The sequence below is a fragment of the Bombus pascuorum genome, chromosome 2, assembly GCF_905332965.1.
Source record: "Bombus pascuorum chromosome 2, iyBomPasc1.1, whole genome shotgun sequence".
Classification (NCBI taxonomy): domain Eukaryota; kingdom Metazoa; phylum Arthropoda; class Insecta; order Hymenoptera; family Apidae; genus Bombus; species Bombus pascuorum.
Genome location: NC_083489.1, coordinates 19,823,805 through 19,838,235, shown reverse-complemented (window position 1 = coordinate 19,838,235; position 14,431 = coordinate 19,823,805). Strand labels below are relative to the sequence as shown.

At 30.9% G+C, this 14,431-nt stretch overlaps 3 protein-coding genes across 5 annotated transcripts in view; 2 read left to right on the top strand and 1 right to left on the bottom strand.

Moving 5' to 3' along the window:
• The first annotated feature begins 1,850 nt into the window (after positions 1-1,850).
• Positions 1,851-3,019, top strand: LOC132904508 (large ribosomal subunit protein mL62). Its single transcript, XM_060955074.1, has 3 exons — positions 1,851-2,089; positions 2,341-2,529; positions 2,620-3,019. Exons 1-3 carry the CDS (start codon positions 1,934-1,936, stop codon positions 2,878-2,880), a joined length of 606 nt encoding a protein of 201 aa, XP_060811057.1. The 5' UTR covers positions 1,851-1,933; the 3' UTR covers positions 2,881-3,019.
• On the top strand, positions 2,846-5,735 carry LOC132904507 (clusterin-associated protein 1-like). Of its 2 annotated transcripts, XM_060955072.1 has the most exons (7): positions 2,889-2,966; positions 3,304-3,545; positions 3,624-3,820; positions 4,184-4,582; positions 4,683-4,921; positions 4,996-5,174; positions 5,309-5,735. In XM_060955072.1, exons 2-7 carry the CDS (start codon positions 3,524-3,526, stop codon positions 5,575-5,577), a joined length of 1,305 nt encoding a protein of 434 aa, XP_060811055.1. In that variant the 5' UTR covers positions 2,889-2,966; positions 3,304-3,523; the 3' UTR covers positions 5,578-5,735. The 2 variants fall into 2 exon arrangements, with proteins under 2 accessions (XP_060811056.1, XP_060811055.1); XM_060955073.1 differs by lacking the exon at positions 3,304-3,545 and having other exon boundaries at positions 2,846-2,966.
• A 171-nt stretch (positions 5,736-5,906) lies between these two features.
• The window catches only part of LOC132904506 (beta-1,4-galactosyltransferase galt-1), a 149,959-nt gene continuing 141,434 nt past the window's right edge, over positions 5,907-14,431 (bottom strand). For both annotated transcript variants that reach the window (XM_060955071.1, XM_060955070.1), the window contains 4 exons: positions 13,380-13,581; positions 12,297-12,524; positions 8,994-9,304; positions 5,907-7,751 (listed from right to left, as the gene is read on the bottom strand). In XM_060955071.1, coding sequence (XP_060811054.1) covers positions 7,244-7,751; positions 8,994-9,304; positions 12,297-12,524; positions 13,380-13,581 — 1,249 coding nt within the window. In that variant the 3' untranslated portion in view covers positions 5,907-7,243. The remainder of the gene's footprint in view (positions 7,752-8,993; positions 9,305-12,296; positions 12,525-13,379; positions 13,582-14,431) is intronic.

Here is a 14,431-nt window from a genome sequence, read left to right as displayed (position 1 = left end):
TAATTGTCAAACCTTCTAGAATCATCTTGTTACTTGGTAAACTTTTTATCTTTAGATTTCTGGATTTTTGAATCATAAGTCAGATTAAGAAGGATCTTCTAAACTCATAGAAAGACTTCTAATATTAATACAATTAGTACTATATGTGTAGTAGAATATATATTAAATAGTAACATATATTATTGCTATATTTAATAACCTTTAATAACCAACCTAAATTCATATGTTACTAGTCCCATAAAAAGATAGTAAATATTGCTTTTAATTAATTCGTCATTCATCTGTACGCTTTCATCAAATTTAAGTATCTACTGTTACTCCTAAACTGACCACACTTATAGATGCTAGTGTACATACGTGTAATCATCATAAATATATAAACGCACGTCGTCCGCGTAACGTTACGATAATTGCAATTCCATATCAATGCTATCAGCAGTATCAACTCATACATAATCACCAGTAAACTTTTATCATAAATTTTTTCAAGAATTGGTTCGATTGAATCACCATGAACTAACCAATGAAATTTTGCAACATTTCTGACTGTGCGCATAAATGGACTCGTTATTCGAAGGGTGAACAATTTAAAAATTAAACGACTGTGTCCGAAAGTTTAAATATTATTGAGAATGATTGTGCGATAGCAGCTATTGGTATTGTTATCTGATAGTATTGTGAGTTTAAAAGTGCTTGTTGAATTTTATACGCATTGAATGAATGAAATGGGTTTTGTAGAGATTTTTTTGGAATATACTTATTTAATATTTAATATGTTGCAGAAATTATAGTTTTGGAAACATTACTTTCGAGGTTTTTCTTTTTGAAGATTACTAACTAATCTTAAAACTAGAATCTTATAAATAAAAATTGCGAGAGAGATTTTACCTCAAAAAAGAAGTTTGTTATTCCAACAATTTTAGAACCTAGGAAAAGAATAATGCCTAATTGAGATGTTTAAAAAATGAATAATGGTGAACACTCAGTAATTGAAATTACTTTCATTTTTCGAAAGTAAAAGTGTTTTTTAACAAAATCACAAAGGTCTTAATTCATATATTAATTGTCCCTTTCCTATCGCAATTCACATTACGTTTGGTACTGTTACATTTAATACTACTTCATCTTCCGAGTATTAGCGCAACATCCTGAAGTCAGCTGCGATGCTGGCGAAACGGCAGAAATCTTTTTCCTTTGGACACAGCTCTTTCCAGGAAGATTCAAACTGTCTTAGCTGAAGTAATATTTAAATGCAACAGTGCCATGTGATCATATAGGCTGTAAAATCATCAAGACAGAGTTGTTCAAATTTCGAAATTAGTCGATTTACTCGTTATTGTTTGTTAGTTGCTATTGGTTTCTGTTTCTCTCAATTGATTTCTATTTTACGTAAAATTTTATAGTTTTGCCTTGTATATTAATACTTACATATATATACTTACAATACATACGTACATATATACAAGAAATTGTAATAAGTTTTTAGCATATTATTACATCATTTCAAATTAATCATTCCTAATTATCCTATTGATGCGAGAATATTTGAAACATGATATTGAGAACTGAATTAAAATGAATTGACTTTAACTTATAAAAAGTACTAAGGCATTGAAAAACTTACTGGCGTTGCTTACTTGAAATATCTTACCACGTGCTTTATTATAATCACCATAAACAGAACACTAACCACTAATATATCATGCACTTTTTATAATAAATCAAATTAATATTGCGTTAAATAGGCACAAAACAGAGCATCTTTCACTGACGACTTAACATACATTGAAATCGAAATATCAAATTAATACAAAAAATTTTTGTAAAAATCGATTCTGGAACCCATAGCGCTAGTAGCAATGTTCAGATGATACGTTTGTTATTACCACGGTATAGGTTATGGTATGATTTAAAAATTTAAAGAAACGACAAAATGAATATTGTCAGCAGACAGTGGACTCGAATTTTTAAGACAGATATAATGCATAATCAATTTTGCATTCTTGGAAGAGCCGTTGCTTACAAAAGTGCCTTTTCTCTTGATAAGCTATATCCCACAAGCAATTTAAAACTGTTTACGCCAACCTTCGTAAGTTTATTATAATTTATTAACGTACTAGAATCTACTATTTCGTACATTTTATTTTGTTGATTTTACGTACGAAATCTCTTAATTATTTATTCAAATCCTTGTTTAGAATATTTTCTATATTTATGTTTAAAATAAAATTAACATGTATCTTTGACTGAACAATTTTTTAAAATTATCTTATATGTTATGAAATATAAAGGCTTATAATTAAGAATTATTTTTACTATATAATTGCATAATATTCTCAGGTTCCTGATGATCCAAATGCTAAATTTGATGGCTATATACCAATTAAAGAACTTGATATCACCTATAGTCGTAGCAGTGGTGCTGGAGGACAGCATGTAAATCGCACAAATAGTAAAGTAGATATAAGGTTGCATGTAGAAAGTGCTACGTGGCTAGCAGAGGATATTAGAAATAGATTATTGGAACAGGTTTGCTATTTTTCACAACTACAAACAAATTTAACAGCTATAAGTACTAATTTCACATAAGAAAGGTTTTAAATAATGATATCATTACAGTATAAAAATAAATTATCGAAAGAGGGTTACTTAATAATCAAGTCAGAGTTAACAAGATCACAGCAATTAAATTTAGCTGACGCTCTTCAAAAATTGAGAGAAATAATATGGGGAGTGGCAAAACCACCATCAGAAATACCTCCTGAAACTTTGGAAATGAAAAGAAAACAGCATCTTCGAGCAGCAAGACAAAGGCTTTTTGAAAAACGAAGACATTCTGAGATCAAACAATCTAGAGGAGCTCCTACTATGGACTTTTGATATTCTTTATGTTATATGTTGTACATAGAACAATATACTTTTCAATAAATGAAATAGAATACAAAATATGTAATCATAGAATATATGTATGTATTATTATAACAGTAATGACTTTGAATATTAGCGATTTTTAATATTAGATGGTGGTTTTCTTCTTTTTCATTAATTTGACTTTTATTAACTTTTATTAATTTCTTTAAATCTATATTTAATCGACATTAGAAAAAAATAATTCAACTAATTAATAATTGTCATTCTGATGTAAATATTGAATACCAATATGTATCATTATTCATATGTACATATATAAATAAGTATTACATTATATAAACTTGGAATTCTTTAAAACAAATTGATATATTACGATTTAGTTACTATAATTTCAATTAAATTTCTCAATTCGATATGTATTGGTTACAACAGAAGTAGAAAAAATGTATGAATCAAAATTTTGAGTAATATTTTCAAAGGCCTTCTTTTGAGGCTATGATTCAAAGAAAAATAATAAACTTATATATACTTATATATACTATGTATGAAATTCTATGTTTCCTTGACAACGTGCTCAACGTAAATCAAAACATAACATGGAAAGTCGACGAAAAGTATTGCGATTTATTTGAAACTTGTCTTTAGAAGAAAAATGTCGTTTCGTGACTTGAGAAGTACATAACAACTTTTTTAAAATAGATGTTACAATATAACGTATGCTTCTACGATAATTATATTTATTTTTTTTATAGATTTTACGGAAATGATGCGAGTCCTTGGTTATCCTAGATTAATTTCTGTTGGAAATTTTCGACTGCCAAATTTTCCACTGGTTGCTGAAATTCTTGTTTGGCTGCTTAAAAGATTTGACCCAGATGCGGATATATCTAGTGAGCATAATACCGAAGAAGAGCGTATTTCATTAATACGTTCAGTTGCTGAATTTATGGTAATAAAACTTGCAGTTTGTAATTTTTAATTTTTTTAGTTTTATATTTCATATTTAGTTTTATATGAAAATAAAATGTTCCGTCATTGAATTTTATAATTTATATTTTTGCCATCTATGTTTATTTCTTTATTATTATTTACTTTTTAAGCATGCATAGAAAAGATACTTAATTAATTTAGTTTCTAATTTTAATTTTAAATTTCTCTGGAAGTATCAACTTCTTATTAACGAAATTATTAAAAAATAAAAATAGCAAATTAATATTTGTATTTTTTAGTGAATTAATATTGTACTGTTTCTATTATGTTGTTTTTATTGTTTTATACTGAAATTTATCATTGTCAAATGATTTTAATACAGGCTTTAAAAACAAATGTCAAATTAAATACAAAAAAATTATACCAAGCTGATGGCTATGCTGTAAAAGAATTACTAAAAGTAGCCACATTACTATACGATGCACAAAATAATAGTATTAATAACAGTATAATGTCTGATGATAATTTTAGTACAGTTAGTTTTGACATTTCCAATAAAGTAAATGAATTGAAATCAACTAGACAGTTAGCCAGTCAGTTGACTGTTACTGGTGCATCACTTTTTGACTTATTAGGTCGTGAAGTTGATCTCAGAGAGATTCGTAACTCAAAAGTTGCTAGACAATTTGACATCACAGAAATTGAGATGGCCTTGAAAAGTGTCATAGAAAATGTACATAAAGAAATTGATGACACCAAAAAACAAATTGAGAACGTTAAGGTATTACTACCTCTTCATTTTATTCTTGGAATGTTGAAATATTCTTTAGTAATTTCTCTAATCTCTAAATATTCTGTTATAATTTCTGTAATGATTAAAGGACACAGAGCAAAGTTTGGATACAAGAATCGAAAGACGACGCGCAGAGCTTGACAGAAACCAAAAGAGATTGCAAACATTAAGAAAGGTACGCCCAGCTTTCATGGAGGAATTTGAGAAGCTCGAAGTTGAATTAAGAGTTTTATATGACGACTACATTCAAAAATTTCGTTATCTTGCATACCTTGAACATCTGTATGAAGATGCAGCTAAGACAGAACAAGAAAGATTTGAAAGACGGTACATACATAAATAATAAAAATTAATACTTACTATGCAGAAAACATAATATAATGTTTTCCGACTCATAATAGGCAAGAAGCAACACGAAAACAATTAGAAAAAATGAGGGCAGAAGACGCTAACTTTGAAAGTATAATGGAAGGAAATGATTCCATATTACCCATTAATCTTCAAGAGCCTCCGCCTCCTCTCGCTGATACAGAAAAACAAAATACCGAGAAAACAACACCAAGTAGTCGATTGAAATCAGGTAAAAATATAGTGCAGTTTTCTTCTCAACATTTAAGAGCTTGTTATAATATATAATTACTTTAACAAAATTAATATAATAACTATTATAATAACTGTTATAATAACTATTATAACATGTTTATAATACAATAGCTGGTCGATCATCGAGAACACAAATATCACAGCGTCGTATTTACGGAAGTATGTCTGGACGTCAGAGAGGAACCATTCAAGAATCAAATGACAGTGGTGGCTCGCTTGATAGTGACAGTGACTTGTTAATCGATGGTGATCTCGATGACGACGATGATGATGACATTCTAGACTCTGTAGGAGGACCAGAAATTGGGAATTTTGATTTGAAGGTTGGACAAGAAAAACGAGCCGTTAGTAAGCTAGATCATTCGGATGAGGATTTTTAACGATTACAAAAAACAATTACAAAAATTTCAAAATATACCGTCCATGTAATTATCGATCTCTATACGCACATTTTTACAATAACTATAAATAGGTGTCAATAAAAGGTAATATATTATTAGTCGTCGTGATCGAATAATTTTGACGGTGGTAAAAAATACTTAAGATATATAATTATATATATATATATATATATAATATATATATATAATTATTGTATATATATGACATACGCGTGTTAAATAATTTGAAATTCAATTATTCATATAATTGTACATGTACTCCAGACTTATATTTACGAAATATATTTTCAAGGGAATCAAAATACATATTGTCGTCGTATAATATTTATTAACTTTCTCAACATGACCAAACGGCATGTTGATTGTGGCTTAGCACCGATCACATGTACGTATTCACCTATCCTACATGTTGTGTACGTAAATGTATGTACACTTCAGTGTATACACATATATACATAAATGTATGTGCGCGTAAAAAATGTGACATTATGAAAGAAATAGAAACAGTTTGCAATATTCATTGTCATAACGCTCAAATCTGTAGTCTCTTATCTCTAGCTGACCGTAATACTTCCTCCTTTGTTACATCCATTCTGAGCACAATTAATAATCACATTTTTCTTGAAATGTAGCTCCTATTATGTAACAACGTTCTCTAAAATCACTTTAAGGGGCTGATAAAAACTATTCGCGAGGCAGTTCGACAACAAATAAAATTGTAAAACGCAACTAATAAAACACAACTGATATTAATCCATGACAAAGGACGAACAAATTCTTCCTAGAATTGAAACGTCCTTCGTAGTGTCAATAACCGATCGGATATAAATCGACTATGTTTAAACGGCATTTTAAAAACATTTCGCATTCTACGCGTTTACTATCAGTTTAAGTACTAGATGTTCTAGATACATATTATACATACATAAACTACGAGTATAAGTATTGATCCTATGGATATGCGTACGTTTTTCTTTATACGTTGTGCGGATTTATAGGTGTCAAAAAAAGGAAAGAGAAACGTATCAACAAGACAACAATGTAATGTCAGATATCTTACATTATAGCCGATAATGTAGACCGTAAACATAGGCCCTGCTTGGTAACTTCTAGAGTCCTATTACTATAGTAGGTAGTCGGTTTCTCATGTAGCTCGGCTTCATTCGAACGAAAAGGAAACTCGTACATAAATATAATACCGTATAAAATCGTGAAAGAAGCACCATAGCGTAAGAGATACAGGATCGCTCGGGAAAGTCATTCGTCATGTAAGTACTTTCCTGATCGATCATGAGTCTTCCTCACGTAGAAAAATATTATTCGTCAGCTTTCCAATGAGCATCGCGCCTTTCACAGTGTTACCGGCTACCACACTTCATTTCATCATTTGGCTCATCGTTAAACAGGCACCGTTCTCCGTGTTTCCAAAACGAGATTTATCAGGCGTGGACCGCAAAAGGTAGAAAAAACGCGTTATGGTACCCCATAAATCCCGAATTTCTCTGCAATTCTCTTCTCTCAGTCGAAACTGGATTTCGCTGGAGGAAAACTACGGGCCACCGTAGTTATAGAAATAGGTTCTTGCTACCTTGGGGGTACCAGTAAAATTACTAATATCCCAAAGAGTATCGATAATAGTCTTTCGCTACCTGACCGATTTTAACACGGGGCTTGCTTTTATCCGCGGCGTCATCGCCGGCACTGGTTCTAACTTTGGTAACGAACAATCGGTGCTTAGGTCTGCCCAGATTTTGCCAACGTTTTCGGCCAGTCTATCCTTGTACTTGTAGGCCGTTCTATCGACTACCGATTGAGTCTTTATACAATCATCACCGCCGAATTCGCAGACCCGATAATGATGCAAAATTGCGGCGTCCGATGGAACGTTCAGAGTTCCATGCCCCGGAATAAATTCCCAGACAAAATGATTACCAGCTTCCACAATGTCTTGCGGCTTGCAAATATACTTCGAGCGCTGTTTGTGCGGATGCAGTTTCGTTCTACGTCTGGTTTTCTTCAGAGTAATCAAACCTGCCTCTATGGGTGTTCGACTGGCCATCACGAAAGGATCGTCCACCCACTGCAGATAGAAGAATGCGTTTTGAAAGGAATACGCTCCGGTGGATTTTGTATTTGTACGACTGCTCATCCATCTAAAATATAAAATTTTTATTTTTATTTACATTAATTGAAAAATATAATGATTCTTATCGATATTCGAGAAATTATTGCTTTATATGCCTATCTATAACAATGTTGCTGAAGTATCATTTTTTAATATATTACATTTACATTTTTTAATATATTAAAATACTTATTGCAGTTAGTAGAAACGTAAATTTTACTTATTTAATGCACGTAGTTCTTTGCGTCGTCGAAGATTAAATAATGACACCATTTAATATTGCAAAAGAATGTCAACTAATGAATTTTATATAAAATATGTACATATACAATATTATAATGTACGTATCTAGGATATATAAAATTTATACATATAAATTTGAATTTGATATGTTTGAAGTATCTCCATATTATTAAAAAAAGCAATTGAGTCAATTAGATTATTATGATAAATATATAAAGCAATAATCTCTCGTCTCTAAATCGGGGTACACGGATACCAATAAGAGTCATGTATAAGACTTTGTATCAGAAAATATCGTAAAACTAATATAAAATATACTATAGATATATTTGGTTGTAATATAAAGGCCGTTATATAATGCTGTCGGTTATTAATTTATCTGCATATTGCATTAAAACCAATATGATCTGAGAGTTCGAAGAACTTTGTCTTCTAATAATTCTAATATTTTAATTCCCTTGAAATAGAGTGTTTTCTTTTTCAATCCAAATATTCCTATATATTTCGTACGATTCGTAATTTACAGATGTGAATATTGTGTTTCAATGGCAGAAACACACACAAAATATTTTTTATGAAAGTGAAAAACGAATCTTTGCACCAATCTGTTTTTATATTAATAATTATTTTTTATAATTAAATATTCCCTCTTAGATTTCTTCATTTAAGTTTAGTTTAGTTTATTTGAAAATTTTTATATGTGTTTCAATTTTACTCTAAAAAGTATCTGTAATGGATTAAGAAAATATGTAATATGATGCTGTAACAAAAGATCACGCATACTAATCAGAACTTTTTCATGTCTTGTTTGAGTTTGAAATACTCTCTAGAAACATATAGTTGAGTCGAAAATGACCAGAAGAACGCAGTTACTTGTATAAAATTACATTTCATTCCGATTGTATGTTAATTAATCATTGTTCAAAATTTTGGTATTTTAGTTTTAAACATCTGGCACATTCACACATTATGTATAAAGATATTAAATAATCATAAATTTAATTATAACAAATTAACAAATTCTCACCTAATGAGATCAATGATCGTGTCGTTGTGCCTCGGTATAATGAACTCGTCCAGGTCCACTAACGCTACGTATTCGTATTTGTACATAGATCGATAAAGGCAATCGTTCAGGGCAGCGAACAGTCCTTCCGTGCGAATTTCTCGCTGCGAAATCATGTCCAAATGATGCCAAGGTAACACGGTCACGAGACCTTTAGCTTCGTAGTACTTAAGAGCACATCCAGCCTCCGTGCCAACAGTGTCGTTGTATAGAGTCACATGGCTAGCGCCAAGCAGTCTGTATAACTCAATGAACTCTATTAGCTGTAACACCTAGAAAATTTGCACTCATTAACATTTTTACTGTCACGACTAAAAGTAGCAGGTTTTTTCTACTTATTTCTATCTTTTCTTTTCGTTTATTTAATCATCGTAAAATTCAGTTATTGTCCACATGAATGCTTATACATCACATTCAGTTAGACCCTGTATATTTACAATTTACATATTTCTATATGTAGTTTAAATATAAATGAGTTCGCCGTTTCTATTAAGCGTTGCAAACTCTAAAAGCGTTGGAAATTTCATGCAAGATTTACTTTATAATAGATCTCAGATACGGATTTGTATTAAACTTATACTGTATTATTAAACATATTATACAAAAGCATCAGGACTAAATGATCTGTAGTGAACATTTTGCTCTAAGTCACTATGTTAATGAATACGTAAATGTGTTAGTGTGAAATCCTTTGCACTCAAATAACCTGACTTTGTTTGAGTATCTATTGAAAAACGAATACCTAAAATGGTATAAGTATACCATTAGAGTGGGCTCGATTTGAGGAGCCAATATCAACAAGCATGTAATTAGAGAAAATATTATATTATTTAGCAACTATTGTTCTTTTCATGTTAAAGAATAGTTAAGGTGTGTTCAATTTTACCCAAACGTTGTAAAGCTACTCTTAGTTGAGCAAAATAACAGGTTCACATTGGCAAATGGTATTTACATACTTGAATACAGGTGACTCGAAGTCGAAAGATTTGATTAATAAGAATCAACGTAGAAACCTAAAAGGATATTTCAAATCAATTTACATCAGTAAAGTGACTTAAAGTTGATTAAATTTAAATCGTTTGAATAAGGTAATTTGACTAATCTGAACAAATTTAACAGCATACTATCTTACTTTCTATTGCCTCGACAGTGGCAACATTCTCGACATGAATATGTTATCTATCAAGTAACGATTATGTACATACACCGATTGTGTGCTCGCATTATGGCAACGAAGTAATTATTCTATAGTTGGCAGCCGAATTGTACTATCCATGTGATAATGAAAAGATAATAGATATCGATTCTTAATTATACACTCTTATGTATTTAATATCACCTTCTTCTATTATTTTTATCGCCATCAATTAGGAATTCACATGTGTAGACGTTCTTTCAATATTTAATATACCTACATTCATAAGTATTGGGATATTTAAAATTTAGTGATAAGAATAAAATATAATATAACAATAATTTCACCAATTTTATCACTTTAGCTACTCTCGTAGTTTGAGCAAATTTTTGATTTCTTTTTTATTTTCCATGCATACAATACTGTGAAAAGATTTTCGGCCAGATAGATTTTTTAATTTATATTCTAACAGTGATATTTAAACAAGCTTTAACATATCATACGTTAATGCACTGTTATACATGTATGTATGCACTGGCTCACGAAAATATTTGAACGCTACCTACCTCTTTCAAGTTTCCAGAATATCATTCAAGTTTTTATTACGTGTTACTTTAATTTCTTTAAGCAAAACAAAATTTAAACAACGATATAAGTAAAATGAAAAACTACTTGAAATTACCGGTCGAAAACGATCCAGTATACAGATAGAAGGTTAAAATATCGTTTTTAGATTATAAAACGAAGAATCTATCTGATCAAAAACTTTCGTACATCATTTGACGTATATTGGATCGCAGGACATAAAATTCCGATCGATCAATTGATTTTTGGAAAATCTAGATTACTATTATTTACTATTATATCATTTATTATTAATTAATCTAAATTGTACAAAAGTCATATTAATACTTTAGGTGTGCGACTATTACTGCTAGCCCAATACATAAGTTGTTAGTTAAGTGAACGATAGGCTTAATTCATTCGTCCATACTCTATCGGCTAGGCACGCTTTTGTCGTGACTCGGCACCATCAACTTCTAATCGAGAATAATTACTATCTACAACGAAATAAAGAAGGCAGCTCTTCAAGGAAAAGTTAAACAGTTAGACTACGATAGAGTTTCGTTTGATGAAACGATCTTGTCATTTGCATAAGGCAGACTGCATAAACTGGTCCAGTAGGTTAACTCGTTAACCGTGGAAGATAATTTGATTTATCACTGGGATTTCTAGTACCTTGGATATAATCATTCCTGTATTTGTGGATCTTATATTATTTACCATTCCTATTAGAAATAAATTATATCATATTCACAGTTCCAACAACTGAAATCGACTAGAATTAATTTCTCTTCATTGACTTTTAAACAAAGATTTGAGGATTGAGAACAATAAACGTATTGAACGAGTAGGCTTTATTGCGACTTTGATTCTTTAGCTTTCCTTTGGTACCTGTCACTTTGTATTTATACTATGTACTATCCATAGCTGTAGTTGCAGTAGATGCTTATTCTGATTAAACTATTATTCGAATACAAATAAACAGATAGAAGAACAAATAAAGAAATAAATAGATTCTTAGGAATAGATTGCAGATATTCATGTAAATTCATACTTTATTTTTAGATCGTCGTCAGAACACGCATCCCACTACTCATTGTAATTCTACCCCAATCGTAAGCCTTTCTTACGCACAAATCACTTAAGCCGAATTATGTTAAGTTGCAGTCGTTTTATTCCTTGGGCTCGGTTTGAAGGTTTTCGATGAGAAAACTAAGGGTTCCCTTGGTAAGGTTGTAAATTATTGCTAGTTCCAAACATAACTCAGCACGGAAATCGTCACGGTTTGAACACGTTGATCGTAACGCTGGTTATAGGTGGTTTACGTTACTAAATCTTTTCGAATGATCAAAATAAATTCCATGGGTAACAAATTTTCAACAATGAGAATGATTTTGATAACATTGTTGGAAGAAGTTGCCAAATATAATACTATAATTTAGCAAGAGTTTAATTTTCTGATGTAGCGTATTTCGTTTTATGGCGTCTGCTAGCTTAAAGTATATAAAATTTGCGTGACAATCAACGGGTCAAGTGAATTCTCAACATGTACCTTTCGAACTTACTCTGTCGTAATCGTAATGTAGTGGTTTCACGCAAACGGCCAACAGTTCCTTGTCCTTCGTCCTAGTCTCAGGCCGATTCTGTACGAGGATACGATTCGTCGGTGCTGCTTTGAGCCTGGCTACAACGCTCACAGTTTCCGGTACTCTATCAGACGTAGGCGAATCTTTCGGTAGCGGGCAAATCACAAAGCAAGCACTGTACTTCAAGTTCCAATTTTCTCTGATCACCTATCAAAACGATCACGATAACCACTTTAGCTTTATCGAAGAGCATGCTGCGTGCTTGCGTCAACGAGCTTTCTCCCGGGAAAACGAAAATTACAAGCAACGAACAAGTCGAAGTGTGTTGCCTTTAATTTATCCAATATATGGGGTGAGTAAAAATTAGTTCGAGACACTAAGAAAAAAAAGAATGAATATTATGCAAAGTAACGTAAAGCGTCAGTTTCTACCTGCGTGCTACGGTATTTTACTTTTATGGAAGTTAATTTCTCTAGCTTTTTTCAATTCTTTTTATTTTTGATTTTTATTATACTTCAGCTGATTCTGATAGATTTAACAAAAAATATTTCAAACAACAGCTCACCGATATCAAACAGAGGATTTACGAATGTAAAAAGAGATTTCAAAAGTGTGAGTTTTTAAGCACAAAACGGCAGTCACTTCGTATTTTTTATATGGCACGATATACTTTTCTGATCGTATTCGGACGTATTTAGAGATGTAAAAAATAAGTTACTTCTTGATCAAATAGATTTTATATACAAATATTACATTTGACGCATTCTTTCAAAAGAAAACGAACGAGCTTGCTGTTTAACCTAATACACGGCGCTCTTTAAACAATATAAAAATTGTTTTTCTTTTACATCAGTAAATTCTTTTCTCGATACCAATAAATTTCCACTGGAAACATTATTTCGTTGAATTATCTGAGCCGGCATAAAAATATCGTGCTGACTGATTTGGGAACCATGCTATGTATATTTTATTCTATTTGTTTTTTAATAATTGATCTTGTTCCAAAGGCAACGTTATAGACGTTACGGTTTATTTTCTATTTTCTTTATTTGCTTAACGCACCTTCACTTTAGCAGCTACCGTTACGGAAGTTGTTACGTTGCCTCCGTTCTTTGGTCGATACCAAAGTCTACACCAAACGCGCTCTGGTCCTCTTGTCTTTGTTGCGCTTATTATGCGAACCATTCCTTGATTTTTACCTGTTGGTGCGCCCGTGCCACCAACCCTGTTATCGAAGTACGCTGAGTATACAAAGAATTTGAATCTGAGAATTGAAAAAAGAAATATCATCCTTTTAGAATCAGATCAACTCATGTTATATACAATTACATTGGCTCGCGAAAGTATTTGAGCACTATAATATAACAACAAATTTTTATAATATGTATATTGTATGTGTCGTATAAAACATTTTGAAATCTTATTAGCACTATAAAAAAAATTTACACGACTGCCATGACTATATAAATAAATAATACAATAAAAAATTGTAATAGCATGACTATATAAATAAATAATACAATAAAAAATTGTAATAGCATGAATAGTCAGTCATCTTAGGTATATAAGTGTTAAATATAGTTCCACTGAATATTAAGGCTTATTCATATAATAAATAATTGACTATTTAAATACTTTTAAAATTTCCACGAAATTTGCACTAAATCTGTTATAATATCTACACATATTTTCAAATTTGTTTCAAAATTTATCGATAATAATCGCGATAGTTGGCTCTCGTTACAATGCTACCGAAAATGTTTCGTACAATACATATAATATTATCATAAAAATGTCCACAAGTGTTTGAGTACTCTCGTGAGCCACTTTATGTAACAGTAAATTAATATAATTATGCATAATAATCTATAATCTATCGTAAAATGTTGTGGGAGAAATAAGTTTATCATAAAAACTATTATTGTGAAACGTGTAATAGAGAAAGCAATAAAGAAAAATAAAGAAAATGTGCAAGAGTAACTACTTCTTCGGTCCTAATTTCCTCTAGTTTCCTTTACTTAACAACTTTTTTAAATATAATTTCAAGACTTTTCATGCCAGAACTGAATTTAATTATATAATAATATATAGGATGAATAGGGGATCTTACGGGA